A 24,908-nucleotide genomic window follows, 5' to 3' on the forward strand; every position below is an offset into this window, starting at 1 on the left:
TCAACCAATCAATTCTCCCTAACCATGCCCAGTCAGGTAACAGAGGAAGACACGTAACATCGACAGTGGGGAGATGTTACACATTGATGTGGAGTCATCTAGAAACTTTGTCAGTATGGGACAGTCATGTGAACCTATTGTGTCAACCACTCAATTCTCCCTAACCATGCCCAGCCAGTTAACTAACAGAGGAAGACACATAACATTGCAAAAACAAGATGGAACCACCAGAATTTGTCGTTTAATGCGTACAAGTAGCAGCTGTTGTTTGTAAACATAGACAAATACTACAGAAGGGTGTCGTTTAAGCCTGTCATGATGCAGTAGCAGGGCTCTAGCCAGCGTCCGTTTTTCCGTCAATTGACGGAAATGTGCTGCGTCTGACGGAAAAATTTTAAAACCAATCCGCCAACCTTGACGGACAAAAATCCTTGGTGGAAGCTACAGGCGGCTCGGGGACACTGTCCACGCCGTAAAAGCCACACACTGTTTGTTTTGCTATTGTTATGATTGTTGATACACGATGTGTGTCGGTGCCCTTTCGCATACGATAATCTCATTAAAACCCGTTTTTCAAGGTCTCAGTTCAGTCCTTCTAATTAATTTTCGCGGTTTTCGTGACGATTGTAATTGGCTGACGGAAAAAAATTTCGAGCTGGCTAAAGCCCTGTGCAGTAGGTACATTTGTAAATCATTTCACCATCAAGAGCTGTAAATGACATTTTCTGCAGTAATACACTCCGTCTTTTCTCAATTATTGTGCGACTTTTATAGTGGAGATGGGTCTTTAGGACTCAATCCTTGTAGAATACAACATTCTGTCTCTCTTAGTGACAATTTCTTCTTCACTGTCCTTCTATTGATGAACAAAGCTGTGTAACAGAGGCTTTGCTAATTGCATACATTATTAGAATTAGACCAAAATATACATTGCATGTACTACAACTTTAGTAAAAGATCCTGATCATACAATTTCCAATTTTTCCAATTTTGTCTTGACAATGTTGTGGCTTACACTGATTGCATGATTAATCTAAACAAAATATCTACTAAAATAGGGAACAGGCATTTCATATTCTTTATTATTGTCAAACAGTAATTATTGTCAGCAGCGAATAACAGAAAAGAACACTTCTACATGTACATCTTTTCCAGTAAGTGCAGTTTTACCAATGTAAGAAATTTCATACTAATGTTGCTTCTAAAGATAAATTTCTTTCAAATTGGTAGTTTCCTTCCAAGTTATTCTTTTCAAACACAAGATGCTGTTTATCATACTTTAAGGATTCTGTCAAGAAATACTACGGTACACGTCCCTAACCTACTAGTAAGCCTGACTTCATTTCACCTTCCCCCTATTTTAAAGTTGTCCTTTTCGTTACGGATGAATCCCATGGTAGCGACGGGGTCGGATGTCCCAGCATGCTGTTGGACTGGAGACTCTCTGAGGGGGAAACAAGAAAACAAAAATCATGGATTATCATCCTCTGCTACCACTAAATTGTTACACAAAACACTCTGTATAATTTATGTAGAGTACAACATGCATGTATTCTGTATCACCCAAGGTACCAGCCTGGCTGTGGGGAGGATCCAGGGCTCCAGCCAGCGTCCGTTTTTCCGTCAATTGACGGAAATTTGCTACGTCTGACGGAAAAATTTTAAAACCAATCCGTCAGCCTTGACGGACAAAAATCCTTGGTGGAAGCTACAGGCGGCTTGGGGACGCCGTCCACGGCCGTAAAAGCCACACACTGTTTGTTTTGCTATTGTTATGATTGTTGACGTTGATACGCCCTTTCGCATACGATAATCTCATTAAAACCCGTTTTTATGTTCTCAATGTTTAAGTTCTCAATGGCAACATTTACTACTTTGTAGTGTCATAGGGACAATGAATTTTCACGACGATTGGAATTGGCTGACGGAAAAAAATTTCGAGCTGGCTAGAGCCCTGGTAGGATCGCTCGGATGCAACCCAACCTGTAGAGGAGCTGAGAGGTGATAAGGAATACACTGTCACTAGTAGAGTGATAAATCTTTCTGAATACACAATAGGACAGGAGAGTACACTGCAGTTCTCTCTGGAGTAAGCATTGTTCTCCAAAATTCAATCTCAGATCTCTGTCAGTCTATTTTAAATCTCTTATTTGGACCAACTTGCGCTGAAATGAGAAATGGTACTCAATCAGATGTATTTGAATTATACATTGTATCATACCCACCCAAGAAAACACGTTTGCAGCAACGGCGATTCCAAAGTCCAAATCCATTATTCGAATTTTCGAACGCATCAGAATCAGTTTGTGACCATACAATGTATCTGAATTCGGTGTGACACAAGCACGACTAAACCTCAGTTTGCAACCATACAACGTTAAGGTTGTATCTCACTGCACTTGGGTCACGCGTCTCTGCGGGGTTCGTTCACTCCGTCACTGTTGTGTTATTTTTGCATCCAAAATAGCTTTTTAGGGATAAAAAGAATTTGGTGCGCGGTGCAAAATGTAACCTTCAGTGTTAATGGTATGGTGGGGACACTGTTGGAGCATCTTGCCACTTGATTTTTTTTTTAACTTTCAAAACAACATCGCTCTTGCAACAGAGAAATACAGCCAGGGCTACCCAACTAGCCAGAGGCTATTATCAAGGGCTAGCCCTGATCAAATCAAAAACAACATCACTCTTGCAACCATCACCTCTATATAGGTTCGCTTGTGTCACCTCTAGGCTCTGTGAAGGTACATCTACATCATGGAACCCTGCAGTGACACAAGCGTGACCCAAATGCAGTGAGATACCACCTTATTGTTTTGTCCGAAGTAAAGACTGAAAGTGAAATGCTGGTGACTGTATTTGATGTTCAATCAGGGCTTTAGCCAGCTCGAATTTTTTTTCTGTCAGCCAATTACAATCGTCGCGAAAACCGCGAAAATTAATTAGACGGACTGAACTGAGACCTTGAAAAATGGGTTTTAATGAGATTATCGTATGCGAAAGGGCGCCGACATTGTCAACATTGTCAACAATCATAACAATTGCAAAACAAACAGTGTGTGGCTTTTACGGCCGTAGACGGCGTCCCCAAGCAGCCTGTAGCTTCTACCAAGGATTTTTGTCCGTCAAGGTTGACGGATTGGTTTTAAAATTTTTCCGTCAGACGCAGAAAATTTCCGTCAATTGACGGAAAAACGGACACTGGCTAGACCCCTGTGTTCAAAGGTTGATACTTACTTTACCCTCATAAAAGGGTTAAACTTGAGCTCATCCCCAATGGTTGATGGAACAGTGGCTTGATTCTTGTCTCTCTTACTCTGTGTAAAAAAAAATATTGTAAATGTTTGAGTGTTTGATCATTTCCCTTTTTCTGACCACTGTCTGCTCCATTTTAAACTGATTTAAAATTTGTTTACTGGTACTCAAATGACATGACATGACTTGATGAGCAGAGCAACAAACAAATTGTTATGGAACCTTTTTAAAAGATGTGTTACAATGTTATCTGAAAAGGACAGAATGTAGTTCACTTTTTTACTATAACTTTGGTCTTGCTAGTATAAAAGAACAATAACAAGAAATCTGATGATCTCAAACATACATGTACAGTATAACATGTATTAGCGGCCAACTTTGCATTATACGACCACCTGGCCATTTGATCTAACTTCCACAGTCAGTGTCCCAGCAAATGTAGCCTTGTAAAGATATATCAGTCTAGCACCACTTTCACGAAAGCTACATGTACGTACACATGAAGAGGAGAGATTTGACCCACCTTTGCCCAGGCCAGCTTGTCTTGTACAGCCGGGTTGTCTGGCTCCACCCTCTCGGCATACTTCAGGTTATTGACAGTGTACTCATGGCCACAGTACACTTTCTGCAAAAGAAAAAACACAATATTGCCCATATAAGTAACTGCATGGCGGGGTTGTGTTGTGCTAAAGGTTGTTGACTTAAATAGAATAGAATCTGCCGGAAAGTCCCTGGAAGGCCCAAAATCTTGTCCTAAATGCTAACTTCACACCTTTCCTCACTCGACCTATACTACAGGTAAAGTTGAGTACCCGTAGCTTTAGCAAGGGACGTCATGTTGGATGGGATGGAGGTCTGGTGTTTCACTATTCATTGTACATGTACCTGTCTAAAAAGATCTAAGGGAATAGTACCCCTGAGTACAGTGAACCTGTACATACTGTATAATGTATATAGTGTCCATCCTCTCTGAAGTAGCTCAACTGTTCCTTGAGTTAATTTGATAGGAATGTATCTCTTGGGGACATGCTGAACTCTCTATCACTGGATGTTGTTTTTATTTTTATCTTGCTCATGTACTCCTGGATTTTTTTCCAACCCAAATTTTTAGAAAAAGAAGTAGTGTGGTCACACGCTTAAGTGAAAACTCACTGTTTGTTGAGGCAGGATGCCTAGGATCTCCACCAGTGCTTTGTACATGTTGTCTGGGGTGCCTTCAAAAAACCTGCCGCAGCCAGCTACAAACAGGGTGTCACCTGGAGGAAAGTTAAGATGTTGGACAAAAGGATTTGAACAAAAACAGACTGAGTATACTGCATGGTCAATTCGAATTCTTAACAAAGTACTTGATACCAAGGGGTGGGTACCGGTACAGAAAACTCAGGTACAAGCACAGTCCAGATCCAGAGGATTAGGTCCTAAGGTCCGGACTTGAACTTGATAATATCTGTGATCGGGTAAATGGTCTATACTCAAACAGTTCACTACAAAGGAATTTGTTGGGTTGAGTCTCCTAAACAAATCCTACCTTCGTGTAAACAACATGACCTGCCTCTGTTAATTTAGACCAAGTTTGACTGTAAAAAAAAACACAATGGACAATTCAGAGCAAATTTTGAAACATTTCAATCTTTGGTTCCATGACGTACCAGTGAAGACTGCAGGGTCCTCTCCCTCCTCCCCAGTCACATAGTAACAGATGTGCCCTGAGGTGTGACAGGGTGTGAACAGGCACTTCACATTCAAGGCACCAACCTGAGGGGGTGGAGGGCAAGTAATACATTACTGACATTGTTGAAGAGGTTCATCAGTCACGTATGTTTAAGTTTCTATCAATTTTCTTTGAACAATGACAGTTTATTAAAGGTAGAGAACGTACCTCCAAATTTTCGATGTCTGTCAGTACATCTTGGACGCGGAGAATGGTCTAGTCTCAATCTCGTGAGAGAATACGAGACTAGACCAAAAACTTAACCGCAACGAGGGTTGGGAGCTTCCCAAGTCCTACCTACCTCTTCTCCGCAAGGAGGCGGGGGGAGGGGGCAGATGATCTAATCAAGCCTGGTCTAGTCTCGTATTCTCTCACGAGATTGAGACTAGACCATTCTCCGCGTCCAAGATGTACTGACAGACATCGAAAATTTGGAGGTACATTCTATAACTTTAATAAACAGTCATTGTTCAAAGAAAATTGATAGTAACCCAATTACTGACATTGTACTTTAAATCATGTAATATCTGGGCTGCGATAACATTTCGATACCAACAATCTGGGCCGTGCAGGTGATAATTTGAGTTTATCACATCGGGTTCTACTATTATCACAAGGGCTTCCATAGAATTATTCAAATGCACTTCGAGTGCATCAAGTGCGCCGCTGTAAACAAAATGAATACGGGCGTCCGGTGTTGCAATTGATACAAGTTTTCTTCTACACCAAATTTTCTCAACTTCTGGCCCATTTCGCATTGAAATGTGTGTTTTCTCAGGTGGGTATGACAGAAAAACAACACCATGTGGTGTATATCTTCTGCATCACCCTGCACCCCCTATGCGTATTGGATTGGCCGCAGGGTGATTTTTTCCACTGTCGGGTTAGTTCCTCGGGTAATACGGAATGTTGTATAATTCATATTTTTATAGGTTATCTCAACAAGTGGAACCTATTTTGTAATTGGCTGCCATTTGGGGATTTCAGCATCTTCTAGTCTCACACATGTCCATCGACAAGTTAGTCATACACTAAGGTTTTGTCTATTCTAGGCTGCAGTACCACCAATGATTACTAGTTGGCGCTGCAGTATTGCCTGAAGTTCCTTACTAACTAGCTAGTACAGCTGTTGTACAATCATGTAAATAAAATGGTTATCAACAACAACAGGTAATGTTTACTCCAACAAATTCTTACTAGTAAGCTATTTATGATTTAACCCTGACATAAGCTGTTCTTACATTAATTTTATAGTATCACAAAGAAACAAGAAGTCAATTACACAGAATATGTTTCCTACGTATCATTGTAAATATTCCATGTTTTTGGCAACTATCATTTTTTTTGCGACATAACCCAGTGGGTATATATGTGCAAAAAAAATCTTCCTTCATTCATAATAATAATTGCACAGTATACTAGCAAACTAACCTTAAAGGGGAACACTTCATGCCATTTTTATTGCCATATCATGACATAATTTGCTCACATGTCTTTCATGCTATTAAGGAAGGCATCCAATTTTGTGACAAAAATTTCACCCACTGACCTTGAATTGGTCCCCATGTCCGACCTTCTTGTTGAGGGCGCCGATTCTGTCGTCACCTCCGCACACGGTCAGCCCGGACACCATCTTAGCCAGCTGCTCATTGCCTCCTGAGTGGTCCCTAAGCACCATGAAGGCAGTTACATTGTATTCCGATATGCATTAACTTTCAGGGTACTTCTTTTGTTTTTTGTTGATTTTTTTTTCATTCGTCATCTGCTGGCTACGTCTACAACACCCCCTTTTCACTACAAGTACTTATAATTACTACATACATACATACATATATATATATATATATATTAATACATTGTGACAATATTATGATAATAGAATGATTAATATACTTGCTACATTGACAACATGAATACTTATAAGAGTATGTGACTACAGTGCAACTATAAAATTATGCATTATATACAGTATGAATTTGTTTGATTGTATGTATAGTAAAATCATGTCTTTCCAGTTTCCACTCAATACTATGTATATAATAATAGTCACCTGCTATATGCTTTCAACAAATGTTATATAATTTATATATATATGTGTGTAGCAGCTAAAAAGCAGAAACCCTTCGTCTGCTTGGAGCTAAGGTGAGTCCTCACCAGTGGTGGTGAGTGGTGAGCACCGTAGTCAACTTCACGTCTTCTTCTTTCACTGCAGCAACTACCTGTAAATAAACAAGTACTAGTAAACAAATCTGTCAACAGCCATTATTATATATTTTTTAATAGAGCCAGGGTAGACTTCATATGTTGAACCTGTAACCAGGCTTAGTTCTAGCTAGGATTTTATCATTGGTGAGTCACGGTGAGTGATATACTAGTACTAGGTGCCACTAATATTGTAGGTGCGTTCGGGGGCATCCACCTTCCATGGTGTAGAGTTTTCAAGCATTTTAATTAAAATATTGCACTCTAAGGTATCCTGAGGGGCAAAATTACTGTCTGAGAGAGGTCACAGTAGAAGACTGTGACTTGGTGGCATCCCTGGTCAATCAGAATTCCATGCTTGTCAGGGGATCTGTTCCCCAGTGTAAGGGTGTCTAGTGTGTCCAATTTTCCTGTTAAGAAGATTTAAAGTGTGTCCAAATGATGCCATGGCGCATGCCCAGGCTAAAAGCCTGCCAGCCTGTACCTTGCTATTCCATTTTAATTCAAAATTCTCTAAACCTCCACACCATACCATGGAATGAGGCAAAATCCACACTGTCCCCCATCCTATGCTCCAAGTATCCATGTTAATGTTCTAGAAAAACCCCTGCAGACCCTCTACCTTATCAGGTTCCACGGGATCCACAATGGCGGCCTCCTTGGTGGTTTCGTCCACCAGTAGGTACATGTAATTATCCTGCAGGGCAGGGAGCAGCCGAACCCTCATGTCGGCTTGAGCGACGAGTGTCGGCTCCGAGTGAAATGAAGAAGATGATGCCCACCTGGCCTGAACACCTGAAAAAGAGCAAAAGATTTGATATGAAACTAAGGGGGGTCACCACAAAGTTTGTTGTTGTCTTTGTAAACAAATATAACTTCTAAGTTTCCAAAACTTCTATAGCCTGGGTACCATCCAGAAAGTAGTTCGCTCCAGCGTTCATTATGATATATAACGTTAATACATACTGTCACTTCTAGCTCTTACATTCATTATACAGTCGCTTCTCTGCTGTTCCGTCTGGGAACCTTGACCACTTGACCACCTTGACCACTGGAATCGTCCAAATTATGGACGCAGGAGCTGATTGGTCCCTGCACACGAGTGAATTATAGAATGGGTTAAAGCGCTCGTTCGCACAGGCGTTCCGTCTGCTTGTGGGGTGACGTAAGCATTAGTGCAGGCGCCTAGAGATCTCAAATAAAAACAAGGCTTTAAACCATTGAAAAGCCTTTCTTGGTGGGATTTTATGTGAAATCTGGGCATTTTGGGAGTGGCTGCAGTAGGAAAGACCCTACACTGGTAGAATTACTTGTAAAAAATAACCTTTCTCCATGTAGGGGGTTTCCGCACCCCCCTGAAATAGTGGTATCGTCACCAGCATGCTGTTTTCGGCCAAATGGGCCAATCCAAGGGCTCTAATCAGGGGGGTGTATCAAAAGATTAGCCGTATACTATATATAGAAATTCTTGCCAAGGAATTTGCCGAGACTGGACATAGTAGGCTATCATTTGAAGGTAAGTTTGTATGGCTTGAACTTTTTATTCTTGAGATAATTGCATATTTGTTTCCTCAACTCTCCCATTGGAACGCATGTATTAGTGGGTGAAATTCTAATGGCATCGTCTCTCCTTGTGGGAGGCCTGTTGTCATCGAATAAACACTCCAGAAGCCATTCCTCAATTCGCTCATTAACTGACGTTAATTAGCACCAGACGGTTTGAATGTGCACGTCTCCTGGAGACAGATAGCAGAAGCGAACATAGGAGTGAAGTACTATCCGAATCATACCCTGAAGCTTGAGGCACTCATTTCCACCTGATGAGTAGAGTGATGAAACAGGTGTGAGTGCCTTAATCCTATTAATATAAATGGCACAACATTTAGGCACCAGCGTGTGTGTCTATTAAAGGTCTCGGGATTCGAACCTAGAACCTTTAGCGGAGAAAAAGATGTAATTTCAAAAGGATTATATTGACAACAACAACAACCTTTAGACACAACAACTGTTAACAATTGTCCCCATAACAGTAGAGGCCATCCTTATGTAAACACTTTGAACTGCAAGTCATGCTAACGCTTAGTTGATGGTTAAACATTATACATGCAAATAATTTGGCTTCTCCAAATGTCATATATTATTAGGAACAACAAAATTTTGGTATCGTGTATATTTCAAACACCTACAAATGTAACGTTACGTAGTATTTTGTACCCACCCCCCTTCAGAATAATAATTATGCTGCAAAAATACACGATTTTGAATATTGCTCTAGAAGTGTTTCATGTATAAGACGTTCTTCGTTTGTCAGTGTTCAAGATGCAAAAAAAGACTACCTGCAAAGTTACTCCTAACAGAGTGTCCCAAAGGAATTAAGATCCGCCAAAGTCTTGACATTTGTAGGTCCTCGGGAACCTTAACAACTGCCGCAATTCGTCAAGATTGTCGTAATTTTAGAACCGCAAGTCGTCGGTGTTGTTCAAATACTGAGGACATCTTGCGGAATTATTTTGATCTGCAATGTCAGATTTTTACTGGTGAACTTCGAAAGGGTGAATACTAGGGGTGGGTACCGGTACAGAAAATTCAGGTCCAGGTCCGGTTCAGGTACAAAGGATCAGGTCCAGGTCCGGACCTGAACCTGGACCTGATTCAGTATGACCCATACCAATGGTCCATTTTATTACAAAGAAATCTGTTTGGTGAAGTATTAGACTTAAACTGGCGTTTTACAATCCTACAACGCTAACTGCACCTGTGCGATTGGCTGTAAAACTTGGTAGAAATTACTATAAACTCTACTCTATTTCATTCGTATTATTTTCTTCCACCTGCAAGCGCCAAAATGTGTGAGTGCCTTATAAAATACTCTGTTAATTTTCTAATCGGTCCAACATCCCGTCCACCGAATTTTTTCAGGTCCGTTTTTTCTGGACCGGTCCAATAAGAAAAACCGGTTTTGTACCGGTACGCTGTACCGATACCCAGCCCTAGTGAATACTAAATATTAGCATTACTAAATACTGAATATTGCCAAGTTTGGTATGTTGATTCCAGGTTTAATGTTTAAAATGTTTTACACCCTTATTCTTCACTTATGATGTATTGTTGTGAACTATGGCGTTTCCATGGTGCAAATCAACTGGAAGACCCTGGAAGTATTGCACAAGAAATTCTGCAAATTTTATCTCGGTGTCGGGCAGATGCAGTCCACACCTAATGCGGCAGTGAGGGGTGAGCTCGGGAGATACCCCCTGAATGTCCTGAGATGAATTAGAATTATAAATTTTTGCCTGAAATTACTAGAAATGAATGACAATAGGTACTCAAAGAAATGTTATAGAATGCTGTACCCCTGTACGAACTAGATAATTACGGTAGGCAGGGGGACTTGGATATTAGTAACGTGCGTGATTTATTGTTTAGTATAGGATTAAGGGAATGATTTCAGTACCCACTAATAAGTTATTACTCAGTAACATTGTATCGATGGTCGACTCAAATTTCAACTGACCCTGTCAAACTTTCTACCGTAAATGATTGCCATTCCCATGCACAATGTTGATAAATTCACCTACAAAGTCTTGCGCTCTAACTTTTTAACAGGTGGCCACTTTAGGCTATTTTTTAAATTAAACGTAAATTAAACTGAGCTTGTTTAGACTATTTCCTATTAAATCATGCAAATCGTATTCAAATTTGCATATTTGATAGGTTAATAGATGAATCATCACTTAAGCTATCTACATACCAAAAATCATGACAATCCATCGAAACCCTTCTTGAGTTATTCCCTTTCAAAGTCTGGCACTAAACCTGCCCTGCAGTCCCAAAACAAGCCGTTAGGGGGCCTATACCTATATACTCTCGGCATGAAGAGCTGTCTACCACTCAAAACTCATAGCCGTAGCATGTCCAGAACTTGAAATATAAAACACGGAAGTTCCACTGCAGTACCTTAACAGGTTGCTAGGGGGCCCAAAATTTAATCCAGGTCTCATCAAGACCTACCAACATACCGAATATCAATGCAATCCATCCAGGCGTTCTCAAGTTATGCTGGTCTTCTACAAACATAAAAACATACAAACATACATACAAACGCTACCAAAAACATAACCTTCAAGTGGCGAAGGTAATAACAATGATCACAAACACCCGAAACTCAGTGGAATGGACCCTACAAGGGGTAATCAGTAAGTCCTCGGCCTCATATGTACACCCAGAAATAATGATCACAACTCAGATTTCTAAGCATAGATGTCAATTATTGAGTCTTTTATGAACCAAGGCTGGCTCACGCAAGTGGGGAGGGACCTCATTTCCGGATCTGCGCAAAACGTGCAGTTAGTCTGTTTATTGATTTATCTTTTAAATATTTTTTCCTGTGCTAATTTTGATCATAAAGATCTAGATTTCTACTAGAGGGACCTTTGGCATACTTTGAATTTTAATCAACCTCCATATTTTTTTTTGCAATGAGATTGAACTGGTCCATTAGGCCAGGGGGTAAAACCCGGTTATGACGACAAACTGTTTCCTATTTATCATGCGTAGCTACAGGTTCTCCGATATGAGTGATGCGGAAATCGCCGTCTGGAGCCTAAGGCTTCAAGCCGGCTATGGCGCCCGCCCCAGAACGGGCGCTTGTACCCCACCAAAATGGCCATCTGTAAGGGTGGGCCAGATCGCTTAGGCTCCAAAGGCGTACGGAGAACCTGTAGACTGCAGTGATCTATTCCTCCGCTGTGCTTTATAGTGTGGGTGTGATGACGTCACCCATATCTCTCAACCAATAGCATCGCATGACAAATAGTTTCCTATTTATCATGCGTAGCTACACGTTCTCCGATATGAGTGATGCGGAAATCGCCGTCTTCCGCCATTGCTCTACTTGGGCATTACGCCCTGATCTTCTCTAAATACATACCCCTATCCTCCTCTTTAGTCTCGCCTCCCACTTCTCAATTCCATCTCTCATTGGCTGTTACGCCCTATCCTTCTCTATATTCTTGTCAATCCTCACCTTAGAATTACCAACAGCCCACTCTCATTTATATACTCACTTCCCCTCCCTCATACAAGATTCTCTTCCTTTCCAAAACCACATAACACCTTTTGCCCTTTCCACCAAACAAAATAAGTCTTGAATGCCTATCCTGTTTTTTCAGGCTACATTTCATGGTCATGTAATTGGCGTAACAAATACCACCGGCTATTGGCCCCAAACAAAACTAAGTTATGCCACCAGGCACCCCCTTGTAGATTGTGACGCTACCGCAAACTCTTGCCTTGCTATAAACTCTGCCTGGATCTGGAGTGGTTCCTGTGGTGCTGACGCACCTCCCCTCCAAATTTACTGAATGGGTGTCCGCAGGGAGATGTCACTAACTGTGGGTAGAGTCAACTTCCAAACTCCTCCAACTCCCAATGCAATATATTCCATACCATGTACAAAAAGCACCCCTTATAGCTAGAAACACAATTTGGAGGACAGGAGGCACGTCAGCACCCCGGTTACTTTGGCTCGGGGATGACCTTTTCGCATTGACTACCTCCCCTAAAATGAATTAGCTACTTGCTTACTACTAGGATTTCTACTAGCAATTGACAAGCTCGCAATGTCTATGCTAATCAATCCACATTACAAATTATGTGGCCAAATTGCACCCGTTGTACCAATGATCTTCGCCAATGCCACGACTCCGTTAATATACCAATTACGCGGCCAAAATCCTTCGCTTCCTCGGTTACACACGGGCACTGGATTTAAATCAAAATTTCCGGGTAACTAATTAGTTAAGTCCACATCCCGCTTCACAATGGGAAGCACACTAAGACTTAAACTCCAATTACCGGACAGTATTCAGTCGAATCCACATTCATTATAGCACACAAGGTACCGAATTCGTATGAAAATTTCCGGGCAAACCATTTGCCCTTTCCACCGAACAAAAACAAATCGTTGAATCGTTGAAAATGACGGCCGTTTCGAATCCGGAGACAACATACTAAAACCTCCGTTCCCACCACGGAGGGGACAAGATCGATGCTAAATCACTCGAACTACCATGTAAACACACCTGCGTTGTTCACCCCGCGACCTAATGTCGAACCAAGGACTGAACCAGTCTTGAAGACAACTTCACTCCTCGACCTGAAGTCAGACCAGGCCCGCGGGAACTGTACTTGATTTAGAACCGGCGTGTAACTTACCCCGCGACCCGAGGTCGAACCGGGAATTGCACCTTGCACTGCATGTGACTCAACACCGAGGCCGAACCGGGAACTATACCTGGACCTAGACCAGAAAGCATCATCATCCCGCGACCCGAAGACCGAGAATTTAACCTGGTCTCGCACTGGAATCTAATCTCTCCCCACGTACGACCCGAGGTCTGACCTGGAATCTTACCTGGTCTGGCACCCGAAAGTAACTTTACCCTGCGACCATGTACAAGATCGAGGTCGGACCGGGAACCTTACACCGTTTCACATCGGAAGGTACTAGTAACTACGCCCCGGCCCGCCACTCGAGGTCAGACCGGGAATCTTGCCAAGTCCCATACCGGAAGGTAACTTCGCCCCGCGACCTAAGGTCGGCCTGGAATCTTACTTAGGCTCGCAAAAGACTGCAGCTTCACTCCGAGACCCGAGGTCGGCCGGGAATCTTACTTGGTCTCACACAGGGATGCAGCTTCACCCCGCGACCCGAGGTCGAACCGGGAATCTTGCTTGGTCTCACACAGGAATGCAGCTTCACCCCGCGACCCGAGGTCGAACCGGGAATCTTGCTTGGTCTCACACAGGAATGCAGCTTCACCCCGCGACCCGAGGTCGAACCAGGAATCTTGCTTGGTCTCACACAGGAAAGCAGCTTCACCCCTCGACCCGAGGTCGAACCGGGAATGTTGCTTGGTCTCACACAGGGATGCAGCTTCACCCCGCGACCCGAGGTCGAACCGGGAATCTTGCTTGGTCTCGCACAGGAATGCAGCTTCACCCCTCGACCCGAGGTCGAACCGGGAATGTTGCTTGGTCTCACACAGGGATGCAGCTTCACCCCGCGACCCGAGGTCGAACCGGGAATCTTGCTTGGTCTCGCACAGGAATGCAGCTTCACCCCGCGACCCGAAGTCGGACCGGGAATCTTGCTTGGTCTCCCACAGGAATGCAGCTTCACCCCGCGACCCGAAGTCGGACCGGGAATGGAACCAGTGGTGTTAACAACAGTGCACACACACCGGATACCTCCGCTCCGCCCACCTGGAGACAATAAACAAGTTACAAAACACATCTTAAAAATACGTCCAATCTCACTCCAGACACATACCCAGCTCCATGCCCCTAGCCTAAAAAGCTCAGCAGAGCCTGGTCCTGAAGCGTGGTGCGCACTTTAAGGCTAAACTGGTTATGTCTGGAACCACCAGGACCGACGCAGCGCGCGCCGGAGTCTGACTCTCTGCCGGGGAGGAGCTGCCATCTGGGGTGTGGTAGAGCTTGAGGGCTGGACATCCCTCCCACTCCGACTCGTGTTCGGGCAGGCTGCCGTACCGAGGACCGCTACTGACGCTGCCGCTGTCCAAGGGGCCCGGGCGTCCACCGAAGCCGGAGGTGATCTGCGCCTGACTCCTTACGTGGCGGGGGTACTGAAGCCCAGGGCCTGGCTGCGCCTGGCGGCTCGTCTGTTATACTGTCGTTGTCAGCGGGTAGTCCACTTCAGTCTACAAAATTGAAACACATCGATAAACAGCTGACCGATTATCAATCATCCAACACACGGTTAAGGTAGACAGTACCCGGAGTGTTATTCACAAACCACGCTCGACCACACAGCCTGGACCTCAAAGGTGAGCGAATTTCACGATAACACGAGAGAAACAGGCGCCAGCCACACAAACTCACCTTTCGCTTCCAACCACACAACGAACGAGAATTACTGAAGACGACATATAGGGTACACGCCTAGAAAAAACAAAAGATACCACTACAAACCGTCGCCATGGGTGACCAACCGCGCCACCGTGACCACGTCGACTGTTACTCACGTGCGACGGATGCCTCTTGTAGCGGCTCGGAGACTGTCACTGTCGAGAACACCTCAATTAAACAGCAACAACAGGAGTAGCAGAGTGTCTCTACACACCACGTGCAACACAGCGGATCCTGGTCTATGGCAAAGCTAAAAACTAAAATGCAGAGCTTCAAATGAGAGGCACCCGGACACAGAACAAACCGGAGTAATACACGCAAACTGATTCCTAGGCATCAAGGAGCTTTCATCAACCCCTTTTGGAGCCCACGTCGGGGCAAGTTGGCGCCAAATCCCACGCCACGACCAGGTGCCACATACCTGCAAACAATGAAATCACAGGGGACAAATCAGGGATGGGAAAACAGATTTAATTCATCTCAAACAGGTGGTAATACTTCCTCTGCTAGGACGAGGAACAGCAAAACTAGCCCTGTAAAACCAGCCGCTGTAAAGGCTGAAACACTTGGCAAGGAATCAATTCCTAACAGGGAGAAAACAAAACAAAACAGAAACTGTCAGTTCCCCAAGCACATCTTAGAGCTATGAACACCAACATGGCACAAATATTTCTCCCGACATGAAAGCAACTCGAAACAAACCACACAACAGTACTACGGGGAGGCCTTGATGTGTCTGAAACCACGTGCGACACGGTCGAAACTGATCAACTCCACGTCGTCCGCTGCTAATCACACTGCCCTAGCTGCGAAAAGTAATGAGGTTCTCGTCAGGTTGTCATACACATTTGTTCCATCATCCTGGAAGTCGCCCCTGGAACACCCCAACGACAGCTAATTCTGGAAAGGAAATGTGACAGAATAGCCTCACAACGCACAAAGGAGACCCGCGTGACACGTAAGTGTTTCACTGGCTCACACCTGAAAGAATTCATGTGCACGTGCTCCGCCTCGCTGCCGGTGGTACATACCTGCGAACAATGGGACAAAGTGGGGACATACAGGGAAGGGAAAATAGGCAAAACTTGTCTACAACGCTGGGTTTTCTTCTTCAAGAAGGACAAAAATGGAACTGGCTCTGTCACGTCTGCTGTACACATACAAGGCTGTCAGACTGACACGTCAGGAAAGTTCTAAACTGTTAATCGGGAGAAAGAAACGTCAATTCCACCCACTAACAAATGCACCAACACAGTAATAACGCTCCTCCAATACAACCACAAACAAATGCACCAACACAGTAATAACGCTCCTCCAATACAACCACAAACAACGATAAAATTCCCGTATACCAGTTTATACCAACCCAACCGCGGCCATCGCGGATGAAAGTGCTGGGGACGTAGCTGACGGGGCTGCCGAGGTGGACGCCGAGACCACTGGGTAGAGTAAGCCCTGCGGCGAGGCAGAATTCCGTTTCGTAAACCGTCGTTGCCTTCGAGAAGCGTCGTTGCCAAATTTTGGAACCCTCGTTGCCTTTCTAACCGGCGATGCCATTTCCGAGCGACCGATCTTGAATTCCGAGTGCTCGCGGCATGTTCGTGAGATTTTCGTGAATTCTCGGAACTCTTAGTATTGTGGGTAATTGCATCCCTCGAATGCGAAGCATATGACTCTGGGCCTGGTTCTCTATCATCGCTCAAACCTTTTCTTATTCTACTTTGCTCGCAAATTGTAGAAGAACAGAAATGTGTTGTGCTGTTACGTACTGTAAGGGACACTGGAATAAGCATGTCTTGACTTTGAGTTGTACAGGATAGTGTTCTTTATTCAAAACAGATGTTACTTGGAGTGGCTGGGTTAGTGCATTATTTTTATATATGGGGTATCGGTATACTGACAATACAACAGTATGCATAAGAAATATCAGAAGTATCACTAGTTGATGACCTACTTTGTTATCGTATACCATTCAGTATCATTATCATCATTGTACTTTCATACATGTATTTTTGCAATTAGCCATCGGGCATGAGTTTGCAATAAAGACATTTTATTATTATGTTATCAAAAATGTGCTTTATTTCTGAGCCCTTGTATCAAAGTTATTACTTCTAATGTCTACATGAAGGGTGAATTAGTGTTAGAAGGGGCAAAGTGTCCACAAATTTATTTCTTTTTGTTACCAGACGCAAAGATAAAAGCTCCTTGCCAGACGCCATCTGTATGTAAATCCGACACTTTAATGAGGTCGCACATCAATGTAATGTCATGCATGTGAGAAGTGTCAAATCATACATACATTATCGACCTGACCGTAAGAGCCTGGTACATTTACAAGTACAATAGCTATTGTCTGCTATATGATGTAAAAGCTCCTTGGGTGGAGCGTCTACTGAAAAAAGGTGTTGGTGACGTTGTGAGTCAGTTTGTCAGACCAACTTGGTCAGACTCTGACTGACTCCCAACTCCACTAACACGGTACGTGAATGGCAATGCCTGCCGCTTGTCTGTGTTTCTAAGCCATGTTACCAGCCCCTCCTTCAATAATGGACTGTTCCAAAAATGTGGTGAGGGCGGAAGAAGTACAAAATCAGGTTCTATCCCTAACCTTAGTTGCAGCCCAGAAATATCTGAAAAGCTCCTTGCAAAGTGCCCAAACCGTTCCTTGATCCAGTCCAGAATTGGTCAGTAACCTTTACCAATTTCCAATCCGGTGACTTCAGTCCACCCCACCCCCCTCTACTGTTAGTGTTAGAGTCGGAGAAAAATCCTACATTACCAATGACTCTAGTCTATCTACATGGCACTCCGTGGCCAAATGTACTCCCCAAACGGTGTACGTATATCGTCATGTGACGCTTCGGTACTCCTCAACTGAGTAGAAGACAGAGTTACAGTCCTGAGAAGGTCTTCTTCCCACAGTGGAGCAAGATCTGGCCCTTCTTTCATGAATTACAGAAACTTCCCGAGAAGCTACGGAAACTTCACGAACATGCCGCGAGCACTCGGAATTCAAGATCGGTCGCTCGGAAATGGCATCGCCGGTTAGAAAGGCAACGAGGGTTCCAAAATTTGGCAACGACGCTTCTCGAAGGCAACGACGGTTTACGAAACGGAAATCTGCTGCGGCGAGACCCTAAGGAGGTGGAGGGCGCCGATGTCTGGGGGACCCCTTCGCTATCCATCTCTGGCAGATTCAAGCCTACGAAAATTAAAGAGATAACCAAACAGCGACACATTAGTACTTTAACCTTGATGCGCCATGCTCGTAACTGCACGAGGCAACACATTCTCACACAGCCTGACCTCAAAGGTGAGCGAATTTCACGATAACATGAGAGAGAGGCTTCAAACACCCAACACAGGCACATACATCAACCAGCCATAAAGCACCCACGATACAAACACAATTACACACACGCAACAGCAAGGAATTCCGTCACCTTCATCTGCATACCTGAGAACAAAGCACTATTATAAACTACACAGCTAGCTGCCGTGCACGTGTAGGGACTAATCCGTTCAAGCTCTAACGACGTCCCCCCCTGGACCTGCAAAGTCTATCGACTAAACGAACAAAGAAACACATAGCAAAATGGCATTTCAACGAGAAAATAAAATGCGGGTACATGCAACGCACAAACACTCCCTTGGCCTAAGTCGAAACAAAGGGGAAAGAAAAGAGGAAACGAGGCAGCCTGTCCCTGGCGTTTTGATGACTCCGAATTCCCACGTGCGTGACCAGGTGTCATAGATTAACTCACCTCACGGAGACAAAGCAAAAGTTAACACAGGATTAAACCTCTCAAATATAGCTTGACCGTCTCCTTTCCTTCACCGAACCTGGAAAATAACGTAGCGAGTGAAAAGGGAAGAAGTACAGAACAAAAGTCCAACCTCTTGGTCGCTCCTTCGACGCACATGAAGAACGGACAGCCAATCTGTCAGGCAAGAACATACCACAAACGTATAACACGACGGCGCTACACGCCCACCACAACATTCTACATAATCTCATACCACCAGAACCGCGCACGGGCGAACTATCAAACCTTAAAACGGGATGGACGACTTCTTCGCCATTGTCACAGTTCACAAGATGGCCTTTTGGTGGGGAGGAAGCGACAGCCTTGTTCTGGAGCTTTGGATCCAACGGCAGGCGTAGAACCTGTAGACTGCAATGATCTATTCCCTGCTTTATAGTGTGGGTGTGATGACGTCACCCATATCTCTCAACCAATAGCATCGCATGACAAATAGTACAGTTACCTGTGTTGAGGGATATCTTGGCATTAATCGCCCGCATTCGTGTTGTCATGGTAGCAAACACTACAGTTGTACTTCCTCGCAAAGTCGGAAGGCGGCAGTTACCAATGGGTTGTTGTGAAGTATCAGATTGAATGTGCTTATGATATGAAAACGATTCTTTTCGTTAAACAGTAATGGTAATCATTTTCTCCTTGTAAACCAGTCTATTCACAATTAATCCAAAAGTACATTTTATATCTCATAAACCATCAATAAATGATGTAAAATGATATAAAATGTACCTCTGTTGATATATACTTTCTCTGACCATTGCCTCGTCCCTCATGACCTCAAAGAAGTTGAATTAAATTTAAAGCTTGCTTATAAATTTAAAATTGGCAGCGCTTCCAGCTCTTGTGGAATCACCCTTCTGACATTTGATCTCCTCCTCTAACATTGAATAAAGGCCATAAACCGGACTTTAAATGGAGTAGGCATGCATGCCTTTATTGCATCTTTTAACGTTATGTGTTTGTGTACGTGTACGTGTGTGTGTGTGCTACGTTGTGTACACCTTAAGCTAGGGGCACAACCCACCGTATTTGCAAGTGCGTGCTGTCTACGTGCCAAAACGTGGGCAATCTTTTGGTATCCGTAAGTGGTAAGCACCGTCTCCGTACGAACACGTGGCGATTAATATATTCCCACGGATTTGGGAGCACGCAGACACGCCGTAGAAATTCAAGTGCATGCAGAACTTTCTCTGCGTTCGGGCTGCGGATTCACCCTCCGTACGTGCCAGTACGGGCGACGCACCTGCCATGTACAGACTGAACGTTTTCAGGAATACGTGGCTGACGTGGCCTCCACAAAAACGAACGGACAACTTGCACGTGCGGCGGGTTGTGCCCCAGGCTTTACCGATACCTAGTATGACACTTCCGCTGAACAAATGTCAGATTGAGATCCATTCCTCAGGTACATGACAGCAAATATTTGGGGAAGGTAGTTAGACTGGATAATGCCCTACCTGGGTTAGGTTGAAACCTATCCTCATGGAAAAGATGGAGGTCACAAGAAGGTCACCAGTCATGTGCAGCAATGGTGTCTCATTCCGCCTATTTTCTGTTAATCTTAGCACGTGTCTTTTATAGCTGCCCTCAATGAGTGTTCGTGTAGCCTAACATGGGTCTCGATGCCAATTTATCTGAAGAATTTACCTGCAGCCACGTGGGCTCATTTCTGTACCACTCAGGTCAGTAATATTGGCTTTATTTCATTCACAGAGATGTGATCTATCATTAAGTATCAACACACACACACATGTATATATATATACATGTTTGAACGTTTTGTATGTATTCCCGACAAAAAAAGACGGTGACCATCGTTACATATATTTACAGTATTAGCCAATTATGACGGATTCGGCCAAGCGCACGCGCCGCTTGAGTAGCGGTAAGCCTGAGGGCGGTTCATGACCTTGTCGGGCGAAGAATAGAGGCATACAAAACGCCTAATACAGGCAACTGAGCAAGAGTCAAAGCAGTGACTGCAGTCGCATGTGCTTTTGTATGTTAAGAACATGACTTAAGATGCTGTGGATGTATCTGCAAAGACAAGTTCGATAATGGGCCTCCTCGTGGTCTCCCACGGTATTGCAGCGGGTTGTGTCTCTGTAATTGTGTTTGTTTGTTTCTATGTTATTAGCATAATTCGAGAAGCTCTGTGTGGATCATAAAGATATTTGGTAGGTGGGTAGTAGCTGGGAAAACGAAGGTCTCATTCGAAAATGTTTTTTTATAAGTTTGAGTTGTATTCATCTGGAAGAGCTATGTCCCTGACATTTTGAGTGTTGGATAGGTCATGGGAGTTGTGCCCCATAGCGACTTGTTTGTAAACTGCAGCAGCCGATTATGTGACAGAATTTGAAACAGAGTTACTCATGAAGAGGTAAACAGATCGTCGTAATGTGTATTTGGCAAACAATGATGATCTAATTTGCTAACTAATCAGGGAATGTGCGTGTACGTGTCTGTGTGTGGAATGTTGTGTACACCGTATCGATACCTATTCAAGACACTTGCACCGACCAAATGTCAGATTAAGATCCATTCGCGACTTCTCCAGGTACATGACAGCAAATATTTGGGGAAGGTAGTTAGACTGGATAATGCCCTACCTGGGTCAGGTTGAAACCTATCCTCATGGAAAAGATGGGAGTAACAAGAAGGTCACCAGTCATGCGCAGCACTGGCGTCTCTTTTCGTCGATGTTTTGTTTATCTTAGTATACGTGTCTTTTATAACTGCACTCAATGAGTGTTCTTGTAGCCTATAATGGGTGTCGATGCAAGTTCACCTGTGGAATTTACCTGCAGCCTCGTAGATTCATCTCTGCACCACTCAGGTCAGTAACACTGGCTATATCTTATCCACAGAGATGATATCAAAGGTTTTGTTTACTTTTACATTATCCTTTTTCATACCAGGAGTGTACACTCAGGTCGAAGCTTGACATGATTTTTAGGCAGTCATAGACAGTACATTAAAAAAACAGTAACAATACAGTAATGACAAATTTCTATAAAGGCATGAACTATGAAATTGTATTACTAAGGAAGTTCACTATAGGTCAATTGGCACAGAAATGTAAACTTTGTATTTATAGTGTACTCCCACCCGGACTCATAGAATGGGTTAGAAACGTCTGGGCTTTTCGGGAGGGGGCTTACTGTGTATTATCTGCTGTTCTATGAGTATGTACAGTCAAACCTGTCTATAGAGGCCACTCAAGGGACCGGACAAATGTGGCCACTATACAGTCAAACCTGTCTATAGCGGCCACTCAAGGGACCGGACAAATGTGGCCACTATAGACAGGTGGCCTCTGTATAGAGGTGGCAACTTGTAGATAAAATACCCAAGGGACCGACAAAAAGTGGCCATTATGGACAGGTGGCCCCTCTGTAGAGGTGGCCCCTAATACAGGTTTGACTGTATATGTAAGTTTGATATGTATTCCCGGTTTCTAACAATCCCCTAAAAGTGATAAATTGGTTACACTGAGTTGGGTTGTTCTGGATAAAGAACACAGAATAAAGAAAAAAAAATAAATAAGACGGTCGATTCCCGGAAGGCTAAATATAGAATGACTACCCCCACTTGAGTAGAAAGATTAGAGCACATGCTAGGATAGCCATTGGTATCCCACACCAGAACAGGGCAGAGAAATTGATCTATTTTTTTTTTAAATCAGAGTGAACTTCTGAACTCGCGACTGTACGTGTAGTAGAGAAAGTCATTCAAAATCCAACCGCTTGCCTGGAGGCTAGGTGGTGACTGGCATGGAGTGTGGCATAGTTCGTGGTCAGGACATTCCTGGGTGTTTAGCGTACATAGGCTCAGACCTATCTTGTCGAAACTATCATTAGTACAGTACAGTGTGGTGAATTTCAGACATGACCACGTGGTAATCTGTAGGTGCTTCAGGGACGAACCTTTCGTGTTAATTGCCATGTCATGCCAAGAGCTAAGAACAGTGGCGTTTGAACTATCAGCCAATTATGGCGGATTCAGCCAAGCGTACGCGCAGCTTGAGCAGTGTTAAGCCTGAGGGCGGAACTGTTCGGGTTCATGACCTTATCGGGCGAAGAACAGTTACGGTAAGACTCGACCTGGCTATCAGATAGAGGTATACAAAACGCCTGATACAGGCCACTGAGAAAGAAGCAAAGCAGTGACAGTAGTCGCGTGTGTTTTTGTATATTAACAATACGGCTTAAGAACATGTTGTGGACGGATCTTCGAAGTCAAGTTCAATAATGGCCTCCTGGTGGTCTTCCACGGTATTGCAGCGTGTTGTGTCTCTCTGTAAGTTTGTTTGTATGTTATTAGCATAGTCGAGGAGCTGTGGGTGAATCTGAATGATATAATGTTGGTGAGCTAGAGTCGGGAAAACGAATGTCACATTCGAAAATGTTTTTATGGCACTGGAGCGGAACGTCATTGAAGTTTGAGGTGTAACTATCTGGTAGGGCTATGTCCATGACATTATGAGTGGTGGATAGCTCTCAGGGACATTGCCTCGTAGCGACTTGTTTGAAAACTGCAGCAGCCGATTTGTGACAGAATTTGAGAGGATCGTCGTAATGTAATGTGTATTTGGCAAATGATGAGGATCTAATTTGCATAACTAATAAGGAAGTGTTGCAAATCAAACAGTATCCTAACTTGCATATTTGATGCAAATAATATTATAATCCAGGTGATAAATGATGTGACATGTATAAGTTAGAGGTGCAAGTGTACATCGCTTTGATGCTCAATGTAGGTTAGATATACGTGAAATTTCTGAACTGGAATAATGCGCGGCTTTGCCTTTGATTCTGTTATCGTAATTAAGATTGTTTTCTTTTGCTGACGAGCGTCGTGTAACGTCACTATCGCATTAGAGTCTCGAGGTATCTTTCGTCACAGAGACCAAAAAATCACAGAAGTAGAAAGTAAAGGTTCAGATTAAAGTTCAACCTCCACATAACAGCACGCTTTAAGTGGCATCAAGAAATGCCTAGTGTGTGAGCATGCGAGAGATTGCCTGAAGGATGAGATTCCAAAGTTATGACTGTGATATTGAGAGTATCATGATATGAATATTTAGTCAAAACTAACGATTCACTGTCTGAATCCTCCTGACTGGTTTGTTTTCATACAAACAAAATCATAAAAAGTATGATATTGGTTTAAATCTAGTACTAGACAGAGGTATTCCAGGTCATTCAAGGGTCATTTCGCTTGACAGACTCCTAATGTTGCTAGCGCCAAGCTCAACAAAGATGACCTGGCGATAGAAAACCGTTGAACTGATTGCAATCTATAATTGTACATAATTGACTATAAACGCACCATCCTCTCCGTGACATTTAGAACAAAAGGAGCATCTGGACAATAGATCAGTTTATGTACGGCGTCACCAGTAAATTTTAAGGACAGTTGCCTCTCCCTATGTGCCCGAAATACACAAATAACACAACGCGTTAACGGGAAAGTCATGGTTTCGTATTGGTCTAACAAATGCCAATTGAACTCACTACATCGGTTTGTGTTTACCACTTTCATACACACAGAATAATAATAGTCATTGATATTTGTTTCAATTCAGTACTAGAAAAAGGTATTCCAGATCTTTCCAAGGTCATTTAAATTACAAATTTCTGATCTTAGCACCGAAGTCGTAGATAGCTGAACAGAGATGACCTGGCAATAGAAAAGTGATGAACTGTAATTCTATCAGTAATTGGACGTAATGGAGTATGAATCGCGCCATCCTGTCTGTGATCTTAAGGAGAACAAAAGAAACAAAGGTACAAAGAATGTTTACGGCGCTAGTAGTGAAATGTACATGTATAACGTTAAGGGGCTACGGGTCTACCAAATGCATATTCTGAGTTCACAGATGATCAATAGAGTTTTTCACCACAGTTTCTCGACAATGGTCTTCGGTTTTGTCAAAGACAAACAAACAATCAAACAAACAAACAAAGAGAATTCTAGAACGTTCT

At 43.4% G+C, this 24,908-nt stretch overlaps 1 protein-coding gene across 1 annotated transcript; it reads right to left on the reverse strand.

The window, feature by feature from the left end:
• Nucleotides 1–1,186: 1,186 nt before the first annotated feature.
• On the reverse strand, nt 1,187–9,662 carry LOC118429584 (hydroxyacylglutathione hydrolase, mitochondrial-like). The gene is made up of 9 exons (XM_035840129.1): nt 9,502–9,662; nt 7,788–7,960; nt 7,118–7,182; nt 6,513–6,630; nt 4,902–5,007; nt 4,405–4,508; nt 3,776–3,877; nt 3,235–3,314; nt 1,187–1,444 (listed from the first exon to the last, which is right to left on the reverse strand). The coding sequence occupies exons 1-9, from the start codon at nt 9,560–9,562 to the stop codon at nt 1,345–1,347; spliced, it is 909 nt and encodes a 302-aa protein (XP_035696022.1). The 5' UTR covers nt 9,563–9,662; the 3' UTR covers nt 1,187–1,344.
• Nucleotides 9,663–24,908: the final 15,246 nt, after the last annotated feature.

The sequence above is a fragment of the Branchiostoma floridae genome, chromosome 13, assembly GCF_000003815.2.
Source record: "Branchiostoma floridae strain S238N-H82 chromosome 13, Bfl_VNyyK, whole genome shotgun sequence".
In the NCBI taxonomy this organism is placed as follows: Eukaryota; Metazoa; Chordata; class Leptocardii; order Amphioxiformes; family Branchiostomatidae; genus Branchiostoma; species Branchiostoma floridae.